At 45.8% G+C, this 25,492-nt stretch overlaps 1 protein-coding gene across 7 annotated transcripts in view; it reads right to left on the reverse strand.

The window, feature by feature from the left end:
* The window catches only part of Stn1 (STN1 subunit of CST complex), a 51,543-nt gene extending 26,523 nt beyond the window's left edge, over nucleotides 1-25,020 (reverse strand). For 3 of the 7 annotated variants that reach the window (XM_076563268.1, XM_042264998.2, XM_042264996.2), the window contains exons 1-6: nucleotides 24,723-24,993; nucleotides 24,092-24,282; nucleotides 16,259-16,354; nucleotides 11,593-11,661; nucleotides 2,315-2,482; nucleotides 1,357-1,480 (exon numbers count right to left, since the gene is read on the reverse strand). In XM_076563268.1, the coding sequence (XP_076419383.1) occupies nucleotides 1,357-1,480; nucleotides 2,315-2,482; nucleotides 11,593-11,661; nucleotides 16,259-16,354; nucleotides 24,092-24,224 (590 nt within the window). In that variant the 5' untranslated portion in view covers nucleotides 24,225-24,282; nucleotides 24,723-24,993. Of the gene's footprint in view, nucleotides 1-1,356; nucleotides 1,481-2,314; nucleotides 2,483-11,592; nucleotides 11,662-16,258; nucleotides 16,355-24,091; nucleotides 24,283-24,686 lie in introns of all 7 variants that reach the window. The other 4 variants (XM_042264990.2, XM_076563267.1, XM_016001834.3 and 1 more) reach the window with 4 other exon arrangements.
* Nucleotides 25,021-25,492: the final 472 nt, after the last annotated feature.

Genomic DNA, 25,492 nt, shown 5'->3' on the forward strand with positions numbered 1-25,492 from the left:
GTATGTGTATGTGTGTGTGTGTGTACTGTGTGCACGCAGAGGCCAGAAGAAAACACCAGGTGCCCTGCTTTATTGCTCCCTCTCTTATTCCCATGAGAACAGACCTCTCATTGAATTTAGAGGTAAAGAAATGTCCCAGTGACCCTCCTGTCTCCAACCCGACACTGCTGGGGTTACAGGTTTGCACACCAGCCTGCCCAGATTTTAATATAGGGCTGCGATCTGAGCTCAGGTCCTCACACTTGGGGAACATGCACCTTTACCCATTCTAGCTTCTCTGCCCCTAACCCAATAAAAAGTATCCCTCCTGTGCTGGCTAGTTTTCTGTCAGCTCGACCCAAGCTGTAGTCATTTGAGGAGAGGGAACACCTCAGCAGAGAAAATGCCTCCATGAGACTGGGCTGCAGACAAGCCTGCAGAGCATGTTCTTAATTGGTGATTGATGGGGGAGGCCTCAGTCCTTGTGGGCGGGGCCACTCCTGGGCTGGTGGTTCTGCATTCTATAAGAAAGGAGACTGACTAAGCCATGAGAAGCAAGCCTGTAAGCAGCACCCCTCCACGGCCTCTGCATCAGCTCCTGCCTCCAGGTTCCTGCCCTGTTTGAGTTCCTGTCCTGACTTCCTCCAATGATGAATAGTGATGTGGAAGTGTAAGCCAAATAAACCCTTTCCTCCCCACGTTACTTTGGTCATGGTGTTTGATCACAGCAATAGTAACCCTGACTAAGGCACCTCCTCATTCTACCTCCCCAGCTAGAAGCCACCAGGAAGGCACTGGTGATTTTCTTTATCACATTTCATATTTTAGCCAATGCCTGTATATTCATATTCCTCCTGGGCTCTGTTTGTTTATTCCACTACATAGGAATAAAATCTGTCCTGGTTGAGAACAACCCAGTTATTTTTGTTGTTGTTTTATGGTGGGAGCTGCAGGATCAGGGCTGTAGTACCCCGTGGCATGTTGTTTTATGGTAGGAGCTGCAGGATCAGGGTCGTAGTACCCCGTGGCACAGTATTCTGACTGTGAAAGGCCTTGGTGCAGTTTTATCCATGGTTCTCACCTTGGGGTTTGCTATGTTTCTTGGATCTGTGAGTTAAGAGTATTTCCTCTAATTTGAAAAAGTTTCAGCCACCGTGCAAGTATTCATCTGTGCTGCCCTCCTTTAGAACCTCTAATTATAATATACTTGTGTTTCCTTCACAACCCTAGGACCTCTATGATACAGTCACCTTCACTTTGCAGGAGAGGAAACCGAGGCAGAGTATCTGTGGACTTGTCCTGTCACCCAGCAGCTGGCTCCTCCTGCTAGACGTCGCTGCTGCCCTCGTGTTCTCAAGCAGTGATGGGGGAACTTACCTCGGAGCCTCTTCGTCCTTCAGGGCTGGGCTGCGGAACGGCTGGTCATATACTCTCTCGTAGAGCGTGGGCAGCTCAAGCATCCTTGCAATTTGAATGCTCCACACTGGATCGTCCACCTTGTCTAACACCCCAGGAAAAGATGCCACAGAAGACACTGTGAGCACTTCTTGCCACATCCAAACCACTGACAGGACAGCAGTCCAGAGTCACAGAACAGCTCCCAGCCATCCCTTGAGAGGGAAGGCAATCCTCATGTGGGACAGGCACATCTGGGGTGGGGTAGGACTGTTATCATCCATTTCTGTGTTATGCTGATGTCCTACAGGGCCAGCCCTTGAAATCTATATATTTATTTAAGACAGGGCCTCCCTATGTAGCCCTGGCTAACCTGTAATTCACTGTGTAGACCAGGCTGGCCTCCGATGCATGGGGATCTGCCTGCCTCTGTCTCCTGGGTGCTGGAACTGGAAATGTGCGTCCCCCATGCCTGGCTGCTTTTGAGATTTTCCACTGAAGACCAGTCAGCACAGTGCAAAAGGGTGATTCGGGACTATTTCTAATTAGCTATTTTCATTAAAATTAATGGGCTTAATGGTGCTCAAGACATTTCCATCCTTTTGAAGAACTGGAACACTCTGCCCTAATGGACTGACATTTAGAATTTCAAAGTACTTCAGAAACAGTGGTGCTGTCCAAATAAACTCACCAACTATATAGAGTCAATAATTCATTCTTTCCCAATCTACTTCTAATTAACATTCTTCAAAATACAATTTTAAAATGCTGTTTTCCTAAAAACGGCATGCTAGACATAATTTCCCCATTAGAATGAAATCGTATGTGGACTTTTGCAAGTCTGACTTGGAGCTAAACAAGCGTTTACAGTACACACACACACACACACATACACACACCCCGAAGAGCAGCCCGTCTGGCAGGAACTCCCCGTGCTTACAATACATGGAGGCACGGATTTCTCGCTCTTCTCTGAACATGTGCACGTAGCCTCTGACGCGGATAACGTCCCCAATTTCTATCTTGGTTTTCTGCTCAATGGTCTCCTGCAATTTCTTAAGCTGTGAGGTCACGCTTAGCTCTCTTGCAGTGCTTGGAGCAGTGGGGTCTGTCGGGGCCAGGAGAAAAGAGAGGTGTAAGCAAGTGTCCCTCCATGCTGGGGACACAGTAACCAACACACTGTTCTCCTGATGAAGCGCTCTATCACACGACATCTTCATAAGTATCCGAGAGCAGAACACAGGGAGAGGACTCTGGAGTGAGGCCACGCGGGCAGGTTCCAGGGTGGCTGCGCTGTCTCTTCCGCCCTGCACCACCAGTGCAGAGGGCTCTGTGCAGCCCTGAGCACCACGTGCTCAGGGGCAGTTGGGGCAACAGCCCCACACAGCCCTCTTATTTGTAGACTTTATATTGTTTTTGGGTACTAGCACTGGTGCAGAGACCTTGTCCCATCGACCGGTGTTCTCCCTCACACCGTGCGCACTCTCTCCTATCTTTAACCTTTACCTCACGGTGACGAGACGCTAATGTACATTCAGCCCTAAATAATCTCTGCCACTAACTCACTTCTAAATTGTATCAAATAAGAACAAAGTTAAGTCCTGTGCATTCCTTTTCCCTTTCTCTCTCTCTTTCCCTCCCTCCCTCCCTCCCTCCCTCCCTCCCTCCCTCCCTCCCTCCCAATAAAGCTCTAAAAAGGTTAAAAAAAATAAAGAACAAAGTTAAGTAAGAAGAACCCTGAACATATGGGTGTACAGGTGTTCTTCTACGAACTTTATAATATATCAGCACACCCTGACCGTGTGGTGTACAGGTGTTCTTCTACGGACTTTCTAATGTACCAGCACACCCTGACTGTGTGGTGTACAGGTGTTCTTCTACGAACTTTATAATGTACCAGCACACCCTGACTGTGTGGTGTACAGGTGTTCTTCTACGGACTTTATAATATATCAGCACACCCTGACTGTGTGGTGTACAGGTGTTCTTCTACGGACTTTATAATATATCAGCACACCCTGACTGTGTGGTGTACAGGTGTTCTTCTACGAACTTTATAATGTACCAGCACACCCTGACCGTGTGGTGTACAGGTGTTCTTCTACGGACTTTATAATATATCAGCACACCCTGACTGTGTGGTGTACAGGTGTTCTTCTACAGACTTTATACCAGCACACCCTGACCGTGTGGTGCACAGGTGTTCTTATACGGACTTTCTAATGTATCAGCACACCCTGACTGTGTGGTGTACAGGTGTTCTTCTATGGACTTTCTAATGTACCAGCACACCCTGACCGTGTGGTGTGCAGGTGTTCTTCTATGGACTTTATAATATATCAGCACACCCTGACTGTGTGGTGTACAGGTGTTCTTCTATGGACTTTCTAATGTACCAGCACACCCTGACCGTGTGGTGTGCAGGTGTTCTTCTATGGACTTTATAATATATCAGCACACCCTGACTGTGTGGTGTACAGGTGTTCTTCTATGGACTTTCTAATGTACCAGCACACCCTGACCGTGTGGTGTGCAGGTGTTCTTCTATGGACTTTATAATATATCAGCACACCCTGACTGTGTGGTGTACAGGTGTTCTTCTATGGACTTTCTAATGTACCAGCACACCCTGACCGTGTGGTGTGCAGGTGTTCTTCTATGGACTTTCTAATGTACCAGCACATCAAAACCTTACAGCTGCTCCCTTCTGCTAGCTCCATTTCAGAGATGAGAAACTTGTGTCACAGAGAAGTCAAGCAACTTGTCCAAAATAAAACAGCTGGTTAACAAGGTTGCAGGCTGTTCTGCAGTGCCTGACTGCGGAGACTCTGTGGTATACTACACTCTCTGCTGCCTGCCTCAGAGGATATGGCCATTTTCTGTATTCAGAATGGCTAAGTAAAGACCCAGTGCTCTAGTCTGCCTATTGTAATTCCAATATATCCGAAGCTACACAGCTCAGCATTTTGTTATTGCTTTGGTTTTTGAGAGGTGGTCTTGCTATGTAACCCCAGATGGCCCTGAACCCTCTACCCCTGCTTCAGCCTTCGGAGTGCTGAGAATAACTCAGTCTTCCATACAATATAATATCCCGTCATGTTGATATGGCAGTTACACAACTGCATACTTCTTCCCTTTTGAGGACTTTCCATTCTGATTTTTATCCCCTGCCTAGGGCAGGTTCAGCATGGAGACCGGCAGTCACGGAAGCCCGACTTGCAGGTCAGCTGGACCCTTAGCTCTTGTGACACCAACTTGTGCATGCTGCTTCTCCCTCCAGTCCCTCTCTCTTCAACTGAATCAATCAAGGAGACGAAGGTAAGGGCAGTTTACTATTGCCCGCGCGCGCGCGCGCGCACACACACACACACACACACACACACACACACACACACACACACGCATGCTCACATGCTCACACGCACACATGGCTGTCATGCGTGACTCAACTTTGCATACCATGGACAGAGGAAGTGACAACCATGTGCTATTTGTGACAATCAATGACCGAGTGCTCTAGACAATTTTTTTCTTTGGGGACTTTCACTGAGTTTACAACCTGTCACTTGGTACAATGTTTGACAGAAAAACCTCACTCTGCATTCACACATGACATTAGCAAAGCATGTGTGCTCACAGCTCCCTCACTAACCTGTCATAGCAACCTGGAAAAAAACCAAAACAAAGCCCAATCTGTCAAGCTTTCTTTGGCAAGAGGAAGTGGGTGTGGTGGAGTCTGGTGTGACTCCAGCACTAGGGAGGTGGAGGATCAGGAGTTCAAGGCCAGTCTCAGCTATGCTGTGAATTCAAGACTAGGTAGGTTACAAGAGACCCTGTCTAAAAACAAAACCAAACAAAACCACTAAGTAAATTAAAACAAACAGCAAAAGAAACCATGTATGATATTTGATGTTTTGTTTATTGGGGTCTAATGTAGCCTAGTCTAGTCTGGAACTTGATATTTAGCAAGGGTGAGTTTGAACTCCCAATCCTCCTGCCTCTACCTCCCAAACGTTGGGGTTACTGGTTTGTCCCAGACACTGAGCTGGCTGTGTTTATACAAGACGGCAGACTCCATGTATGTCTTGTTGCAGATGAAGCTGCACCACTGGTCTCATAAACTTGAAGCAAACCGTGTGCATCATGCTCATCACATACACTGCCCACTGCTGCATTTTAACATTTATTTCTGTTTATATTCTATTTATATTCTGTTGCATAAGAGTATTAAAAAGAATCCTGATTTTTGAACCCACTCTCTTGTTGCTCCTGACTGTTTTCAGTGATCCAGTGTCTTGGACTTGCTAGAACATCGCATGTTCACTGGGATAGATAGCTACACAACATGTCTTCTTCAGGTTCCTTTATGTGAGCTGCAGGATAGGAAGCATGGCCAACTCTTCCCAGATATTATCCTCTACCTGAAAAGGTATTTGTTAAATGCTGATTTATTTCCTGTGCTCTAGTTTCCTTCCATAGAGGAGTGATCTCTCTTTGGTCTTTTGATGGAATTTTCTGCTTTCTGACCAACCACAGTTTCCACAGTCATGGTTTTGTAACACGTAGCAAGCAGCACCAGAGTACACGTGCTGGACCAAGGCCCACAACACAGAGAGCACAAAGAACTGCGCATGCGGCAGCCGGCACCTCGGAAACTAGATGCCAAGCAATATGGCTGCTTAGCTCACTGGGTTTCCTCTAAAGAAACACAAGAATCGCCTTTTAAAAGGCTGCTCTCCATGTTCCTATCTCCAGGCCCTCTTCTCCTCAATCTGACATTTACAGGTATTTATAAACTTCACTGCCACTGTGCAGACATCACAGGGATAATAAAAAGCTCTGGCAGCATCACTGACATTATGAGGCCAACAGCAGATCTGAGAAGAGAGACCCAGCTTTCATGTAAAGAGTGAGCCAAATTGATGAAAGAAGACTCTAGCGTGTAATTTAATGAATGTAACGAGACGGCTGGAGCCTGACAGAACTTCGTTTTAGGAATCTATTCCATCCTGAAGACAACATGCTAACAGTGAGGACCAAGCTTTCTTAACTTTGCTCATAAGCTAAGTACAAATGGTACATTCAATGTAACATTCACAGAAGCTCACATTATATTCTTTATTTAACTGACTGGAACATAATTTTGACTCAAATTAAATTTTGTTTTTAAAAAATTGTCTTTTTTGGCCACCTTCCAATGGAAAGCTTTTAAACTTGGGGCAATTACATTAAAAGGAGAGAATGAGTGAGTTGGGAGCAATTTAAAAATACCTCTTCATGTGTAACATGACGAGAACCTTCCTAGGCTTCCTCCTGATACATTTACCATTCTCTTTACACTTGTTCTAAATGAAGACATCCTGTAATTGCTCAGTGGTTCAACAGCTTTCCAACTTTAAACATCCTCCTCTTGGTGTGTTCAGGAACAGCCATTCTGCTGATCTAAAACATCACTGTTACTAAGTACAGGAATTACATAGTGTTCCTGATCATGCCACTTCTTTAAAATGAGTGAATTGATCTGGATGTGGTGGCACACGCCTTTGATCCCAGCACTGGGGAGCCAGAGGGTCCAGTGTGAGTCTGAGGTCAGCCAGAGCTATATAGTGAGACCATGTCCCCTCAAAAAGTTAATTTAGAAAACAAAAACAGTATCTAAACCACAGACCAAATCAATCTATAGCCTGTTAAGAGTTTCACTGGGACAGAGCCATGCCTCATTCATCCATGGCCACTTTGTGCTAAAATGGCAGTGTCGAGGAGGTGAGGCAGATCATGTCTACAAAACAGAAAATATTTACCCTCTGTCCCTTAATAGAAAAAGGTTGCTCACCCTCCATTTAATTCAGGTGTGGCTAGACAAACTGCACCTTCTGATTAAAGATTGTGAGTAAAGCTATAAATCTGCAAATGACTTATAATGCTTCTGTGATTTGAATGATTTTCTACCCTTCAAGTTTCATGTGTTAGAAACTATATCCCAAACTGTACTAGTCAGCATTCCATCACAGTAATGAAACACTGATTCAGACTACTTATGGAATAAAGAGCTGGTTTTTGGCTCATAGTTCTAGGTGTTCCAGTCCAAGGTCAGGCCATCTCTACAGTGTGTGATGACAGATGCATGTCATAGCAGAGTGTGTGTCAGAGTGAAAGTCAAATACTGAGCCAGGAAGCAAGAAGAGACTAGGGTAGGGTACCATAATCCCCTTTGAAGGCATGTCCCTAATGACCTAGGACCTCGCATTAGTTCCTGTCTCTTATATGTCTACAATATTTTCCATTTCTGCCAACCCTGGGGACTAAGCATTTACAGGGACCTTTGAGAGACATTCATTCAGACCATAACAACAATACTAAAGTATTAGGAGGTGGGACTGAACGGGAGGTACTTAGAGGACAAGGACAGTGTGGATGAGTCAATGCTACTGCAAGCTCTGCAAGGGACGTCTTTCTTTTTGCTCTTTTGCCATGGGGGGAACATCCCAGAGGGGGCAACATTCAAGGAGCCATCTTGGAGGTGGAGACTGGCCTCTACCAGGCATGAGACCCTTCCATGCTTAATCTTGGATTTCCAACCTCCAGGACTGAGAAACAAATTGTAATAAATTACCTGCCTGAGCATTCTGTGTAACAGCACTGCAATGGCTAATCTTCATTATCTGTAGTAGAATATTTTAAGGTGTGTTACTTTTGTTTATGTTGCATTTGTTTAACTCTGTGAAGCTGTGTTACTGTGCCTGTGTAAAACACCTCATGGTTTAATAAAGAACTGGCCAATAGCAAGGCAGGAGAAAGGATAGGTGGAGCTGGCGAGCAGAGAATATATATAGGAGAAAACTGGGAGGAGAGAGCTAAGATGGAGCAGCCAGAGGAGGAGGAGGCCATCAGGGGCCAGCTACCCGGCTACACAACCAGAAAGTCATGGAGTAAGAATAAGACTTACAGAAATAAGAGAACAAGAAAAGTCCAGGGGCAAAAGGTAGATGGGGATAATTTAGGTTAAGGAAAGCTGGCAAGAAGGGAGCCAAGCTAAGGCCGGGCATTCAAAAGGAAGAATAAGCCTCTATGGGTGATTTGAGAGCTGGGTGGTGGGACCCCCAAGGAAAGAGCAAAAACCTCCAAAACATTCTGGCACCCCACACTGGGCGCCAACTGTTGTCTTTTTTTTAACCGGTTGCTGCCTTTTAAGCCACAGCCCTCTGAATCAGCAACTGCAGCTCCACCACTATCAGCAGGGGTCAGGCCGCAAGGGCTGTAGCTGGGGGGAATCTGTTCCCTCCGCTCCAACTCTCGCAAAGCTACGAAGGAAACTTCACTAGACCTCCCTCCCGCTAAAGAACTCAAGATTCAAAGGTTGAGGTGGAATTCTACTCTTCAGAGAGGCTAAATTACAAGTAGCTCACCTCCTCTCCTTGCTCACATCCTCCAAAAAGCCCTCATGCGTCTCCTCTCCTCACCTCTCCTTATAAACCCTTTCTTACCTGGCTCCTTCTTATCACTCCCTGTCAGCTAGTTGCTGACTCAGCCTCCTGACTGCAGATGAATTTAAAAAAAAAAATCATCTATTTAACTTTTATTTTATGTGCATTGGTATGAAGGTGTCAGATCCCCTGGAACTGGAGTTACAGACAGTTGTGAGCTGCCATATGGGTGCTGGGAATTGAACTCAGGACCTCTGGAAGAGTAGTTAGTGCTCTTAACCACTGAGCCATCTCTCCAGTCCTTGAATTTTATTTAATAAAACACATCTTTGCATCATCAAACAAATATTCCAGAGCACAAACAAAAATAACACACCTTGAATAATATTCTACAACAATTGTCAACTGGGCTGGCTTTAGAATCCCCATAGAAACACACTCTGGGTGTATCTACAAGGATGTCTCCAGAAAGGTGTAATCAAAGAAGAAATCCACCCTGAGTGTGAGCTCTATTTTCCCCCAGGCTGTGATCCCCAACTGAAGATGAACAAAAAGGAGAAAGTGAGTGGACAGCAGCATCCATCTTCCTCTGCTTCCTGCGGATGTAGTGTGACCAGGTACATCACTCACCTGCCTCCATGCCATCCCTGCCAAACTGTGAGCTGAAACATAACAGCCCTTAAGTTCCTTTTACTATGCATGGTGGCACTTGCACTTAATCCTAGCAATCAGAAGGCAGAGGCAAGTGGATCTCTATGAGTTTAAGGCTAGCCTGTACAGTGAGTTTAGGCCAGCCTGGGCTACACAGGGGACCCATGCCCCACACCCAAGTTCCTTTTGTAAGGTATTTTGTCACAGCAATTGGAAAAGTTGTTACATAACCACAGACTAAGATTAGTAATCTGAACTGTATAAGAATCCCAATATCTGGTTGTCATACAGGCTTATTTCTTGCCTTAAGTCTACCTCTAATGCCTCCAAGCAAAGCAGAGCCATGGCCTTGGAGATGTTCTCAAATTAGGAGTAGGAATGCTAAAGTTACACAAAACTAGCTAATTTCTAAATCTAAGTACATTGGGAAACTAAACAAATGAGCATGCCATTGGTCAATACAGCCAGAGGCAAGCTGGGAGTCTGACACATGACGGCAAAAACAAAGAGGAAATCTCATAAACACAAGACATTCCTGCACAACACAGATCACAGACCAACAGAACCGGAGGTTAGATACTGGAGTGAGAGACCTGACAAGCCCACGTGGATGCTGTTATCTCCTGTATGTTACAAACAGAACAAAAGAGAGTCCCAGAATCTGTGACTTCTCAGAGCCTGAAATGATTGCTAACATTGCATAATACCCTTTCAGTTATTATGAACTGAATTTAATTTTTTAAAAATTAATTTTATGCCGGGCGGTGGTTGTGCACACCTTTAATCTCAGCACTTAAGAGGCAGAGGCAGGAGGATCTCCAGGTTCAAGGCAGCAGGGTCTACATAGGGAGTTCCAGGACAGCTAGGGCTACATAGAGAAACCTTGTCTTGAAAACAATTTTTTTTTTAAACTTTTGTTATGTGTACTAATGTTTTGCCTGTGTGCATTTGTATGTACCACACACATACCTGGTGCATGGGGAAATCAGATGAGGGCTTTGGATGCCCTGGAACTGGAGTTATGGATGGCTGAGAGTCACCACATGGGTGCTGGGAACGGAACCTGAGTTCTCTGCAAGAGAACTTTAAGAGTTATTTAAGGGGCTGGACACATGTCTCAGTGGTTAAGAGTACTTTCTGCTCTTGCAGAGGACCCTGGTTGGGTTCCAAGCACCAACATGGCAGCTTACAATCCTTTGTAACTTTAGTCCCAGAGGATCCAACAAACTCTTCTGACCTCTGTAGGCACTGCATGTGTGTGCTATACAGATATACATACAGGTAAAATACCCATACACATAAAATAAATTAAACAAACCTTAAAAAATTACCCAAGAGGGCTGGGGGCTGTAAATCCAAGGTAGAACACTTGCCCAGCATGTTTAAGGCCCTAGATTTTATCCCTAGCAACACAAACACACATACCAAAACAATCACATGCACACACCACCACCACCACCACCACCACCACCACCACCACCACCACCACCACCATTGAAATATATTCATGTAATTCCAAATGCTTCAGTTAGTCACTGTGTTCAAAGTACAATTTTAAGATTTATGTTACTTAATGGCTAACTTCCAAAGGAATTCTACCCTCACAAGCTTTGGATTCCTGCTTGTTTGAACATGATAGTTTTTAGAAAATCTGCATCATGGCAGCAGAGACATTAGTGGAAACCTTGTCGGAGGAACAATCTTCAAAATCTTTGGTCAAGGATTCTGACCTGATGGTCCATTAGGCTACAATATCTTGACTTGCAAAATAATCATCGAGGTAAAATTTGTACTGTGGAAATTTTCAGGAATCCTTTCTCATTCTCTATGCTTAGGAGAAAGTTATGAGCAAGCAGGTAGGAGAGAAGCCCTTCCCTGCTATGGCATCAGGTTCCAGAGCAGCAGAGCTTTGGGTGCAGTGTGTCAGGGTCACCAATGCAACCACCAGCCAAAGCTCTGGGGACAGTGTGTCAGGGCCTCCAATGCAACCACCAGCCAAAGCTCTGGGGACAGTGTGTCAGGGCCACCAAAGCAACCCAGCATCAGCTTAATGTGAAAACACTCTGACAGTTGTTTGATGAGCTACCTTGAGCAAAATTCTTTGTTTGTCAGAAAATCAAAGGAATGTGGCAAATAGAATTACCTGGCGAAGACTCAGTATTGCTCCCCTTTTTCCAGCAGGTGCAGTTGATAACCCCAGTGGCATCATCCACTGAAAGAGAAGCATCAATGGGTAGGTGGGAGACTTGGGCATGCTGACCAACACTCAGTCAGACTGAAAGAGGACCGTTTCAACAGCTTAGTGGAGCAACTCCCTTAAAAAACTCTCCCTCTGAGTGGATGGGGGGGCAGAGGGGAGACAGGAGTGGGGAGCAGGGTGGGGGGGAGGGGGGAAGGGGTGAGAAGCGAGAGGAGAGGAGGGAGGGAAAAGTGCTGTTGGGATGTAAAATAAATGAAAACATTTAGTTAATAAAAAGAAAAGAAAAAGCAAAACAAAAACAACTCTCCCTCTGTCTTCAGAAGCAACCTTTCACTACACACCAGTATGAACTGCTTACCTGTAAGCATATAGCACATGAGTGCAATGGACGCTTTCAACATTTCCCCACCCTACCTCAATGGTAGCGATGAGTCTTATCTGGTCTGGTAACAGTGCATCCTCAGGAAGTTAGGTGTGAAAGAACCTCAGTGGGTGCCCACATCCATAACCTGCCTCTCTTCTCTCTCTCTGACAAGAAAGGACCCGTGCTCTGTGGTCAGAGGAACTGGCACTCTGGGTTCAGCCTTCCATCGCCTCCACTTTCACTGGCTCGCTCATTGCCCAAGCAAAGTGGTCCGCATCACCTGACTCAGGGGCTTCTCTGTGGAGAGGCTTCTGCCCAGTCCTCCTCTCTGCATGTCAATCACAGCTCCCCTAGAACCCAGCTTCGGTTTTACATCAGAAAAGAACTATACCCTGGCCACAAAAATAGAACTAGTCTGGCTTATTTTATTTATAGTGCCAAAAGGGGAAAAAAAAAAAAATCAAACAATTCCCATGAGACTAGGACTTGTGACTGGAGAGGAACTTGGAGATTTTTGCTGAGGGAAGACAGGATCTTCTCTGCCTGAATTCTGACAAACTCCAAACATAGGTTGCTAAGCACAGAGTAGTGGACCTCATAATTAAAACAAAGCAAAATAAGCAGACTGTTGTAAAGGCCCATGCATACAGAATATAAGGGGAAATGTTTTATTGTTGGCTTAAATCTCTGTAGACAGAAGGTTAAACTGTCCTTTATAGTGAAATAAGTTCATTTTTTTAACATAAAATAGGTGAATGATGTGAGAAAGGGATATGGTGAGCATCTTTTAGCTCTGGATTTAGAATTGGAGGAAAAAGACTTTCTAAAGCAGAATCTGAAAACTGTAACTCATTAAACAAAGCTTGATACATTTGCTGACCTAAAACCAATAGCAGATGGCAACTTTTCCAATACATGTTACTGCTTTAATATATAAGGAGTTCCTACAAACTAGTGAGAAAAACACCAAAACCACAGAGAAGCAGCACCAAAGAAAAGGGATGTGCAATGCATGGAAAATGTATACATGGCACATAAATAAATGCCAGTATGCTAAATCCACTAACTGCCATGGAAAATCAAGTTTAAATAATTCCTCAACTGCTAGATTGACAGTTAAAAACACTGATAATCAGGGTGAGGATATGGCTCAGTTGTATAGCACTTGCCTAGCATGCATGAGGCCCTGGGTTCAATCCCCAAAACAAAAACAAATAATGATACCCTCATTGGCCTGGAGTGGGGGTATAAATCAGCAGCTCATTTCTAAACAGCAAGATTGGAAGCATGCATCAGATTTTTAAATGCACACACCCTTTGACTTGGCAATTACTTCTAGTAAATTATTCGGCAGAGAAAGACATAACAAGTGCACAGATGTCTACATCTTGAATAATATTGCTCACTGAAGTAGTGCTTATAACGTTGAAATTAGGAACAACATAAATATAAACAACATTTATAAGTGTGTAGTTGGTTAAATAAATTGTAACAACATAGTATATGAGATTAATGGGTTATAATGAAGACCTAGGTCCTCACTGTTGAAAGATACACAAGCCTTACAGTAAAATACAAATCCCTATACCTTAAAAATCTAACATACATAAAAACTAAATAGTATATTTCAATAGAAATGATTTTAAGACATTAAATGCTAGTAGCAGAATCTTTTGAAGTATGAGGGAAGACACCTACATTCAATGTGAACATTAACTGTCAGATAAATTTCAAAAACAGAAAGAGACAGGGTCTTACTCTGTAGCTGGCTTGGACTCATTATGCAGCCCTGGCTGACCTCCAGCTTGCAGTAATCCTTTGCCTCAGCTGCATGAGTGCTGGGATTACCAGCAGGAGCCCCTGCAGCTGGCTCAAAGCGTTTGTTTATATTAGAAGCAGGACTAATAGCAAATGAGTGAACATTTGTTCTAGGGGATGTGAGGTTATCCTGGTCTAACTTGAGCCTCTTGAGAGCCACCTCAGAGCTCCAGTTGCTGCCAGGGACTCTGTGCACTGCGGGCACTGCCACCAAAGCCCACTTCTCTGGTCTGTCACCTCCCATGCAGCACGGTTCCTGAGGCCTGCTGCTGAGTGCCCAAGAAGAGGAGAATCATTACAAAGGCACACCACATCCTTCCCCAGTGTGAGACCAGGATGAGTCAGTGTGGCCAGAAACACCACAGGACAGACCCGCCGTGAGTCAGAGGGGCACAGGAAAGCCGTGCTGGGCCTGTAGACAGCAGGAAAAAGCGACTCTGCTTCAACTGGCCACACAAGAACCGAGTGCAAAAGCCTTTCCGCTCTTAATTACTTCCACATTGCTGTTTTCCTGCAGCCCACAGACATGGCATGCTCTCACGACACCCATTTGGAGGGAAAGGCTTCTTAGGGAAGAGCCAAACATATCTCCTTAAATGTTTCCATGGTGGGGAAGTGAGCTAAGTGAAGTCCCTTTATGTCACAAGCCTAAATCAGACCCAATTCTCAGGCCAGAACTGAAATCCCCAACAGTCTTGTATATTTGATCTGAAAACATCGACTCCGGATGACTGGGATCAGGGGAGCCCAGAGAGAAGGGGATGCAGGAGAGAAAAGCCATGTGATCTTTATGCAGACAATAGTGCACACTGGGGCCAGTTACCCATCAAATGGGCTCATAAGCCTCTCCCAACTGAACCTCAGAAAGTTAAGTGAGTCATAGTTTTTCTCAGCCGCAAAATAGAAATACTTGTCCTTCCTATTTCTAAACAAAACAAGGAGAATAATATGAAATGATGAGTGTAAAAAGTGCTTTGTAGCTGAAAGACATGATTATGTCGTCATCTCTGGGACTTGGAGAGCAGGGCTGTATTGTACTACAGACAATGCACTTGCCCACAGCTGGGTATACCATAGGTGCTTAGCACCCGCTTGCTGAGCCGTCCTGGAGAAAAACAGGACCAACATCTTTGGTAAAATAAAGCAGAGAGTCAGGAGAGGGATGCCTGGCAACATTTAAAATACACACACACACACACACACACACACACACACACACACGGTGGGGGGGAGCTTGCCGAGGGGGAGATTTCATCTCAAACGTGCCCTTTTCTAAGCACAGGGACACTCACCTTCAGGCAAACAGGCACATGCTGGAATGTTGGAGAGACGAACGACACTGACAGTGTCAATCAAACGTTCTAGGACACAAATGCAGCTCCTACTATTTATTCCCCATGTACTACATCAAGAGAACAGTCCGCAGGAAATGCCACAAAAGGCGATGACGTCAATCAGAGCAAAGGTCTGCACCTCAAATCCCACTCCCTCCAAACATCTACCATGGCCTCTCAGGTCTGAGAATCTCGGTTGTCCAGCTAATGTGAGAATGTAACAAATTAGGGCGCTTGCTCTGGGGTTCAAGAGATGGCTCAGGAGTTAGGATCCCTTGCTGCTCTCCCAGGGAGCAGAGTTGGGTTCCAGTTCCCAGCACCCACACTTGGTGGCTCACAGCTGCTTACAGCTCCAACTCCGGGGAATCTGACACCCTCTTCTTGCCTCCTGAGGCACCTTGACTCACAAGCACACAACCACGCACACGCGCACACACACATACACATACACACACACACACACACACACACAATTAAAAATAAAATCTTTTAGAAAGAGATACTTACATTAATGTCCCCACACACACACCAAAGCAAGACCTACTATACTAAAGCACATTCTAGCAATTTGTTGGTGTCCAAAAGACAAAGGCTCTGTATTAGTTCATGACGAGGAACAGGCAAGTCTGATAACAGATATTTATATCTTGAGTAACAAAAAGGGTTGTTTTTTTCCTCTTCCCTGACTGTTCTGGATATAAATCTTTAAAAATGATTTTTGCACTCTTTCAAACAGGTCAGTTTTTACATTTACTGGGCCTCTTTTCAAAGGGGTCTCGATACGCACGTTCTGTCCTTGGCCCTGCACAGCGGTGTCACGGGTGTTGGGTGTCTTCTCTGACCATCGGTGACCCGACACCGCAGCATTTCCATTCTTCCACCTCCTCCCTCCCCAGCAGCAGGCACCTCTCAGCATCACCAGTATCATTTTTACCTGTGGCCTCATTTACTTCCTCCAGACACGGGACTTTAACAGAGCGCTCGGTTTGGTGAGGCCCCAGCTGCTCGAAAACGTGAGGGCCGCTAAAACTTCACCTTTCAGCGGAGTGGGGACTATCTGTGCAAACGCAGTTTCTGAGGTGACTGCTCTTACCTCCATAGCTGTAGAAAGCATCCTTTTCTCTCACGCTAATGACAGTTCCCATGATATCCACTCGCCTTATTGGGTGCCCGTTGTAAAGATATATACCTAAAAACCGAGAGAAAGCAGTTCACGTAACTAACACAACTACATTGTCTTGCATTAAATGTCTTTTAGGCATTGGGTGTCACAAGTCAGTGGCATGCTGTGTGTCCAAATTCCAGTCGTAAGAGTCAGTCCTAGGCATGTGGCAAGAAGTTAAGTGGTCTTTATAAGGAGCAGAAGCAGAAAACTGGGCTCTTGAGAGGCTGAACTAGCGCAGCAGAGAAAAGCAGGGTCGCCCACTAGAGTTGGTTAATTCACTTTCCACTGTGAGCAGGAACTCTGCTTCTGTGAACAAAGCTCACAGGGCCAGGGAACAGCTGCCACCCAAGGTCAGAGCACTGCATTTAGTGACTATAAAGGAGGTGATGCCTTTAAAAATTTTTTTTTAGATTTATTTTACTTTACATGTATGAATGTTTTGCCCGCATGCATGTATGTACACCACATGCATGCCTATTGGATCCCTGGGAACTGGGGTTTGGATGGTTGTAAGCCATCATGTGGCTGCTGGGAATCAAACCAGGGTCCTCCGTAAGAGCAAGAGTGCTCTTAACCTCTGAGCCCTCTCTCCATATGCATGTTTGTGTGTGTGTGTGTGTGTGTGTGTGTGTGTGTGTGTGTGTGTGTGTGTTTAACCAGAACTTTTCTAAGAAACCAGTCATCATTTCTTTGAACCAGTGAGGAGAAGATACGAACACTGCCCACTGGGGCCAGCTGACCACAGCTCAAGCACTTCTTAAGACCGCGCTTGCAAAACCCAGGCTATACAGAGGCTGGAGGCGAGCTTCTGCCAGTGAAGAAACCTGAGAGGAAAAGCTGCCACGGACACCCAGCATTTTTTTTTTTTTCCCCAGACCTAGAAACGCAGACCTGGGGACTTTAGAAGTCACAAGCTCCCAATTGCTGCTTGCATTCCCAGGGTCTCCTGGCTGCTTCAGAGCTCCTTGAGTGGACCTCCACACGTACCTGTAACACGCGGACTCTCTTTGCCTTCAACCTCCCATAGCACCTGCATCCTTTACTTTCAGATGCAAATGACATATATGTTCCTTTTTGTTCTATTTTTGAAGGTAATACATTATTTTTAAAGAATTTATACTGCTGCTGCTGCTACTATATTATTTACACATGTGGATGAGGGTACCCATAGAAGAGGGTGTCACATTCCTTGGAGCTGAAGTTAGAGGCAGTGGGCAGTTACCGCCTGGGTGCTGGGAACCAAACCTGGATCCTCTGCCAGAGCAGCAAGCAACCCTAACACCCAGCCATCACCCTAGCTCCACATGCATGTTTTCAAATACCTTTCCCTTTGTAAATAAATACAAGGATTGTAAACAAAGAAGCCCTGATTACTTCAGGCATTTGTGTGAGTGTTACAGCTAAGAGGAGAAAGGTTTCCTGGCAGTCGGGACCCAAGGAATACCACAAAGTCACAGAGCATAACAAACCTCACACGAGATTTATTGGGAGGGAAGAACCCAGGAGGGTGGCTGCCTCTGCTCCTAAGAGAAGCAGCAGAGAACTGAGCAGAAGTGAGCAGAAGGCAGGCTTCATAGAGGGTTTTTTGGGTGGTGGGTGGGTGGTGGGTGGGGGAGCTTTCCAGGGTAGCCTGGGATTGGAGTTATTCTGGGGCCTGATCTTGGGGCAAGCTCAGGGATTGGTGGGATTTTGGCTGATCTTGGGCTTTTTTCTCCCCTGTAATGCAGGGCCTGGCCACACTCCAGCTTTGAGGGGCGGGGCCTACCCTTTAGCTCCATGAGGGGTTCACAATGGTCACTCTTTGCTCCCATCAAAGCTGGTCAGAACGTCTGGATTTCAATCTGTTAGGAAACTATGGCTTGACCTTTCTCACTGACCACTGCTGATGAGTGGTTCTCTAGAGTCCCTTGAAGACAGGGCAATGGGATGGGCTGACTGGACAAGGTGCTCCTGAGCCTGTCTGCCAGGGGAACACTAGGAAGGTGGGTGTGGCTTGGAGAAAGAAGCTTGCAAACTCAGCCCGGAGCCGGACCTTCCCTCTTTCGTGGGGCCCATGTTGAGCTGATGGATGGGAGACTCTCCTTAGGGCAACCTCGGAGGACAGAAGCTGACAGCAAGGTCCCATGAAGGAAGGAGCCCACTCCCACAGTGTCACCCCTGAATGAGAGCTGCTCCCATTCACAACCACGTGGGCCGGCTGAGCAGGACATGGATCTACAGTCAACAGCTGGGGAGAGGAGCTGGGCAGAAGACGATGCTTCGAAGGCAGTAAGGAGACTAGACTAATGCACACGCCAGTGTCCCCAGGTCACCGATCCTCATGTGACAAACTCTATCTGGCAACAATAAAAACCTGAATAGGTTTTCATTTGTGAATATAATATACCTCCTTGAAAAAGGATAAACATGGACCTCATAAATGTCTACTTTGGGGACTAACAATGGCTCGCTTTCAAGAGCACTCACTTGAGGCGCAAAAAATCCTTCTGGTCCCGAAGGACTCAGCAGAAGAAACTCTTGAAAGCATTACAGAACAATAGAGGACTACAGAAACAAACAACAGATGGTTTGAATTGGGGGGCGGGGGGAACTCTGAGGAAACTGGCTGAGGAAGAAATACACTGCTTAAAAACACAGAAGAAACTTCTCAAAAGCATATTAAGACACGAACCACAGACTAAGAAGCCAGGCTTCTACAAGATGGCTTACGACACGAGAAAGGAAGAGAGAACCACTTCCTTCTACCACTGTGAGCTCTCGTCTGCAGCTCAAGGGCCCTGGGTGACTGCTCTGTCACCGAGAAGAAAAACAACAACAAAATTCAACAAGCTAAGAAAAGCAAATGATCAAACAGAGAAGCACTGGCTGACCCCAAGCTCTCGTTCCAGCCTTTTCCATGTAGCCCACAGAGGCCTAGGTGATCCGGGGTATTTGTACTAACTACATCTAGGAGCTCCTTTATGTTCAGACTCACAAGAAGAGAAAGCCAAGCCGTGAAGGCTTAGAGTGCCAAGGTCATTGGCAACTTTGATTCAGCCACTGTCCATGAACATCCACAACCCTAGGAAGATATTACCTGTTTTCTGTCTTTAAAAAGTACTTTTATAAGCTGGTTGGTGGTGGCGCACACCTTTGATCTCAGTGTTTGGGAGGCAGAGGCAGGTGGATCTCTAAGTTCTGAGGCTGACTTGCTCTATAGAGTCCAGGACAGCTAGGGCTACACAGAGAAACCCTGTCTCAATCTACACCTCCTCCCCCCCCTCAAAAAAAAAAGTACTTTTATAAGAGATCCTGTCTTAAGAAACAAAATCAAAAACACTCAAAGCCAGGCTGGTTAACGTGGTGAGTATCAGGCCAGACAGGGCTATATAGTGGTGAAATCCTATCTTACAGGGAGGGTATCTTCCACACACAAGCCTTGTGTCCACCCTCCCAACCCCCCACCCCCGGAGCTGAGGACGGAATCCAGGGCCTTGAGCTTGCTAGGCAAGTGCTCTACCACTGAGCTAAATCCCCAACCCCACAAGCAGTTTTTAATGCATAAAACAAATGAGCAAACAAATAAACCACCCAACTAAATACCTCAGCCTTCACGTGTCTACCAGCCAAACCCAAAGTTCAGATTTCTGGAGATGGTATTTTACAAAGCAAACCAAATAGTACCCAGTTAGGTTTCACCAGTGTAGGGCACTCTCTCCTAGCCTCAAGCTTTGCTGGCATCCTCTGTCCAGTCTGTTATAAAGCTGTCTCTGTGACTCCTTCATCTTTGATAATTAGCTAACACTCAGGAAGGTGTCATACTTGATTACAATTTTATAGCAAAGGGCACGAATCAGAGTCAGACAAATAAAGCACAGAGGAAGGTGTGGAGAGTTCAAAGACTCCGGGACACATCACCCTCTGACACAGTAGACTTACCTAACCAGGGTAGCTCATGCAAGCCTAAACATCAGGGTTTTAACGGGTTTTCATAGTGTGGGCACGACTGATTCACTGGTCATATGAATGAATGACCTCCACCTCCAGGGGATCAGGCTGATGGGTCCATTCATAAGGTTGGTCTCTTGGGTACAGAGAAAAGTCTATTCTGAAACTAGCGGCCCAGAATACCATGCTTCATTGGCATAAACAAAGGTATGGCCCCCACCTCCAGTAACAGCGACACTCCAATACTCAGGAAATTCCCAAGACTGAGGCTGTTGGCCAGAACCGAGGGCAAAGGGCAAGCAAATTCACTACTACAGAACACTTTTGTTTCCCGTTTTTGTTGTTGCTGTTGTTAACCTTTGTTATTTTGTTTCAGATCTTCTTTGCCATTGAAATATTTCAAAATTTTATGGAGTCCCAGGCACCTTGTTTGTTTTAGATTTGGTTTACTTTTTTATTTTTCGGCCTTGAACCCACATTGATCTGCCTGCTTCTGCAACCTCTCAAATACTAGGATTAGAGGCAGACATCACCACACCCTCTTGTCCTGTTTTCAGAGCGGTGTCTCATGTAGACCAGGCTAGCCTTGAATGGAATTGAGAATGGACGGCCCTGAACTCTTGATTGTTGTGGAATATTATTTTAAGGTGTGTTACATTTTTTTTTTAAACTACTGCTTTTGTTAACAATGCAAAGATGTGCTACTTTGGCTTGATAAAATTCACCTGTGGTCAGGAGGCTGAGTCAGCGACAGGCTGACAGGAAGTGGTAAGGAGGAACCACGAGTGGCTAGGGTTCTTAAGTGGTGGTGAGGGAGCGGAAGGTTCCTTGGCTAATTGGGGAGACGTGAGCAAGGAGAGGTGAGCTACTTAGCAAGCAGAATTTCACCTCAACCTTTGAATCCTGAGTTCTATGTCGGGATAGAGCTCTAGATAAAATTTCCCTCGGTAGCCTTAAGAGAGCTGGTGCCCGAGGGAACAGAATTCCCGCCAGCTTCGGCCCTTGTGGCCAAACTGCGCAGGCTGGTAGCTGCAGAGTTGCAACTGCTGATTAGGACAGCAATTGCTGAAAGGGGCAGCCATCGTATTTAATAACGAACAGCACTTGATCTTCCTGCCTCCACCTCCTGAGTACTGGAATCACAGCTGTGTGTCACACCTGGATCACAAGTATTCTCTTTTCGGTAAACGAAGCTAAGCCCAAACCAAAACCCTAGTGTGGTGTTTCTTACTCTCTTGGAAACCAACAGCATAGTGCAGCTAGTCTTTCTCTGTCCCGCCAGCCAGCTCCCAAATCACGACATGGAGACTTACTGTTAATTATGAAAGCTTGGCCAATAGCTTAGACTTGTTTCTAACTAGCTCTTATAACTTAAATTAACCCATTTACATGCTGCCACATGGCTCGTGGCTTGTTACCTCATCTCCTACATGTCCTGCTTCCTCTGCGTCTCCGCCCGACTCCACCCTTCTTCCCAGCGTCTTCTGTGCCAGGAAATCCTGCCTAACTATTGACTATTCAGTTTTTAATTAAACCAATCAGAGTGATATATCTTCACAGTGTACAAAAAGATTATTCCACAATAGCATACTCTAAGGAAAACCACTCTAAAATTATGATGTCTGTTTCATCCATGAGATTTCCTCTTACAAATGAACATCTGAAAGAGTCTCACAAGAGAGGATAATGGTCAGCAGGCTGGTTTTCACTGGATTTCTTTTAACACCCCGTCACATCATTTGCCCACAGCAAGAGTTAAACTCCTGGGCCGCCCCTGCTACATGGTTGCTCACTCACACATCTTTTAAGCAAGGCTGGCATTTGGAGTGAATTAATTTCTTCCCAAGGAGATGAGCTATAAAGAACACCAGATAATTCTGGAAAACTCTGGAGGAGGCTGGCTGCCTTCCAAGTAGGGGAAAAATCCACAGACCGAGTTCAACAATAAGTAGGAAGTAAAGGTGTGGTGGAAACAATCCTGTACAAAAGGCTTTCAGAAGAAGGTCATCCAAACACATTCCTACATAAAACAAACTGCATAAAACCTCATCTCGTTCAAACTGTGGCTATTTGAGATCTTGACTTTCTTTTTTGACTCAAATCTTGTCATTCAGAAGGTCCTTGATTGGAAAGCTTCACAAAATAGCAAGGACTTTAAGCGAACTTCTCACCCAGCACAGTATTAAACTCCTGAAGGACCTACCCACAGCCACTCAAAATCTACAGATTTGTTAAACTTTTAGGTATGATAATTACATCTCTAGTAACCAGTACTATAATTTTAAAAACCGTGGCTAGGGAGATGGTTTGGTTAGTAAGATGCCTGCTGCACAAGCGTAATGGCTTAAATTCTGATCACCCGCACCCACCTCAAAACCTGGCTTGTCTGCACATACCCGTAACTCTGTGGGGGACCAAGCAGAGAGGAAAAGAGATCCTTCAAGTTTATTGGCCAGCCAGCCTACCTGAATTGATATGTTCCAGGTTCAGCAAAAGTCCTTGCCTTAAAAATAAAGGTGGCTGGACAGTGATGTTGAATACCTTTAATCCAGGCACTCCTGGAAGCAATCAGATCTCTGAGTTCAAGGCCAGCCTGGTTTACAGAGCTTTTGAGTTCTAGGACAGCCAGGGCTCCACAGAAGAGACCCTGTCTCAAACACCTGCCCCAAAAGGTGGGGGTTGGAGAGATGGCTTAGTGGTTAAGAGCACTGGCTGCTCTTCCAGAGGACTCAGGTTCAATTCCCGGAACCCATATGGTGACTCATAACCATCTCTAACTCCAGTTCCAGGGAATCCCTCTTCTGCCCTCTGAAGGCACTGCACACACATGGTACATAGACAAAACACCAATACACATAAAATTCGTTAAAAATACAATTTAGAAAGTAAAAACTCTAGGCAGACACCTGGAGGTACACACAGGTGACTCCCAGGAACACGTACTTATTCTACACACCGGCACAAAGTTACAAACACAATGCTTTACTCTACCCGGTGTTTTTCCAGGGCACCTGCTGCAGGCAGACGCTGTTGCCGCGCACGGACAAGCCAGATGGTGTCCTTCCTCCCAGGAGTTTCCATTATTTTGATTCTGATTAACTCAAATCAAAACCAACCCCCACATTTTATGAAGAGGACACCCAAGCTTTGTAGGAAGTAGGTCACATCCCCAGAAAGGTAAGTACTACAGCAAGGCCTAAGCCGGCTTAGTCCAGTATTCATTCCACTCAAGAGCAGGCCCAAAGAAAAGAACCTAAGTATTTTAAAATATGAAATTCCTTAGCATTAAAAAAAAATTTTTTTTTGTTCATTTGTACACAGTGTTCTGCCTGCATGCCTGCATGCCTGCACACCAAAAGAGGGCACCAGATCTCATTACAGATGGTTATGAGCCACCATGTGGTTGCTGGGAATTGAACTCAGGACCTCTGGAAGAGCAGCCAGTGCTCTTAACCTCTGAGCCATCTCTCCAGCCTCCTTAGCATATTTTTTTAATTGAGAAAAGGTCTTATGTAACCCGGGTTGGATTTGAACCCCTGATCATCCCTACTTCCAACTACCAACTGTTGGGATTACATCTGGTTTGAAGGGAATGGGGCTCAGTGCAAAGGCTGAGCCCTCAAACTTGATTTAACTTAAAATATTTAGATTATTCTTTAATTTGCACAGAAATGAACTCCTTCCAGGGTTGAGGCTTGATAACTTTAAAAGCTTTCAGACAGTTTCCTGATGCAGCAAGGCTCTTCCTGATGCCTTAAGGCTCCAGCTTTCTGTATCTTTGGGGAAAATGCGCGGGTGGGGGCAGCACAGGGCACTCAGTGGCAGGCCACATACCTGATATTTGGTGGGACTCCTTCATCTCCAGGATATCCCTGATGTAGAGTTTTGCAAAGGCTAGAAACACAGGATCCAAACCCCAAAAGAGGGACGGGATCTCCTCTTCCCTTGGACTGGATTCACACTGCATTAAGAGGCTGTGTTGCGGCACCCGCTAACCCCGAGAAGCTCGCTTCAGAGCCAAGGCTCTATAAGAGACATAAAAATAAGTTTTCAGGGTGTTTAATGGGGGTGAGGGTCATCCAGAAGTCTTAGGAGGGTAAAACAGGGTTTCAGGATTCTGTCAAGCTCTATGCGTTGCAGGTGGAAAAAGAGGCCTTCTGTGAGGCTCCTTCCCACGAAATACCAACTCAGAACCAGTTTAAAACCAGTTTCTTTCCAGTGTCTCGGGTAGTCCAGGCTGGCCGTAATCTATGTAATTGAGGATGATCTTGAACTAGTGCTCTTCCAGCCTCCTCCTCCAGTACTGGGATTACAGGCATGTACAGACACGCCTGGTTTATGCAGTGCTGGGGATTGAATGCAGGGCTTCGTGCAAGCTAGGCAAGCGCCCTCTACCACTGAGCTACAACCCCAGAGCCTACGCACTCACTCTTCATTTTGGGGATAACCATCCACACAGGCATACCCCAAAAAGAGCTTTAACAAATGAATCCGGAGAACAATGGCGCCCCTGTGGCCGTGGATTTTGGGTCCTGGAGGTCAGTCTATCCACGATTGGACCTTTCACCTTCCGGGAAGAGCGGAGGAAAGGAAAAAGAAACAAAATCTGAGCAGTTAGCTAGGATTGCTGCCACAGTTCCGGTAGCGAGGAGGAGGGAGCTGCGGACGTAGCATACTCCAGCCGGCGCATTTCCTTCCCGCCCCGGGCGCCTAGCTACCACTAGCCACTCCCACTGGCCCCTCCCGCCGAGGCCACGCCCCGATGTCCGCCGCACAGACCACGCCCACCCCGCGCAAAGGCTCCGCCCACGCAGGGTCTCTAGTCGAAGCCCAGCGCCAGCTCTCCCGCGGCCGAGGTGCCTGTCACAAGGCTAATCCCGGAGATTCCGGAGCCAGCCCCGGAATTCCTGCAGCTCAGATCCCGCCTTCCACGTCACATTTGTCACTCCGATTCCCTCAGACAATTCCAAGAAATTGGGACTGGATCAAACTTTAATTTTTTTTTTATTAGAGCAGGGGGTTGTCCTGACTTATTAAACCAACAAACAACAAAATTAAGCAGTGGAGTATTTTACTTGTTTCTTCACAGCTGGTAAATGATTCACTGACACACCGTAGGGATGCTGCGGTCTCCCTTGCAGATGTTATGATTTAAACTGGAGACCAGGGTGAATGTGAGGTCTTGTCTCTAACGGAAGCCATTCCTATAAGACCAGAACACGGTGTGTCTCCTTT

This window comes from Peromyscus maniculatus, chromosome 1, assembly GCF_049852395.1.
Source record: "Peromyscus maniculatus bairdii isolate BWxNUB_F1_BW_parent chromosome 1, HU_Pman_BW_mat_3.1, whole genome shotgun sequence".
NCBI classification, from domain to species: domain Eukaryota; kingdom Metazoa; phylum Chordata; class Mammalia; order Rodentia; family Cricetidae; genus Peromyscus; species Peromyscus maniculatus.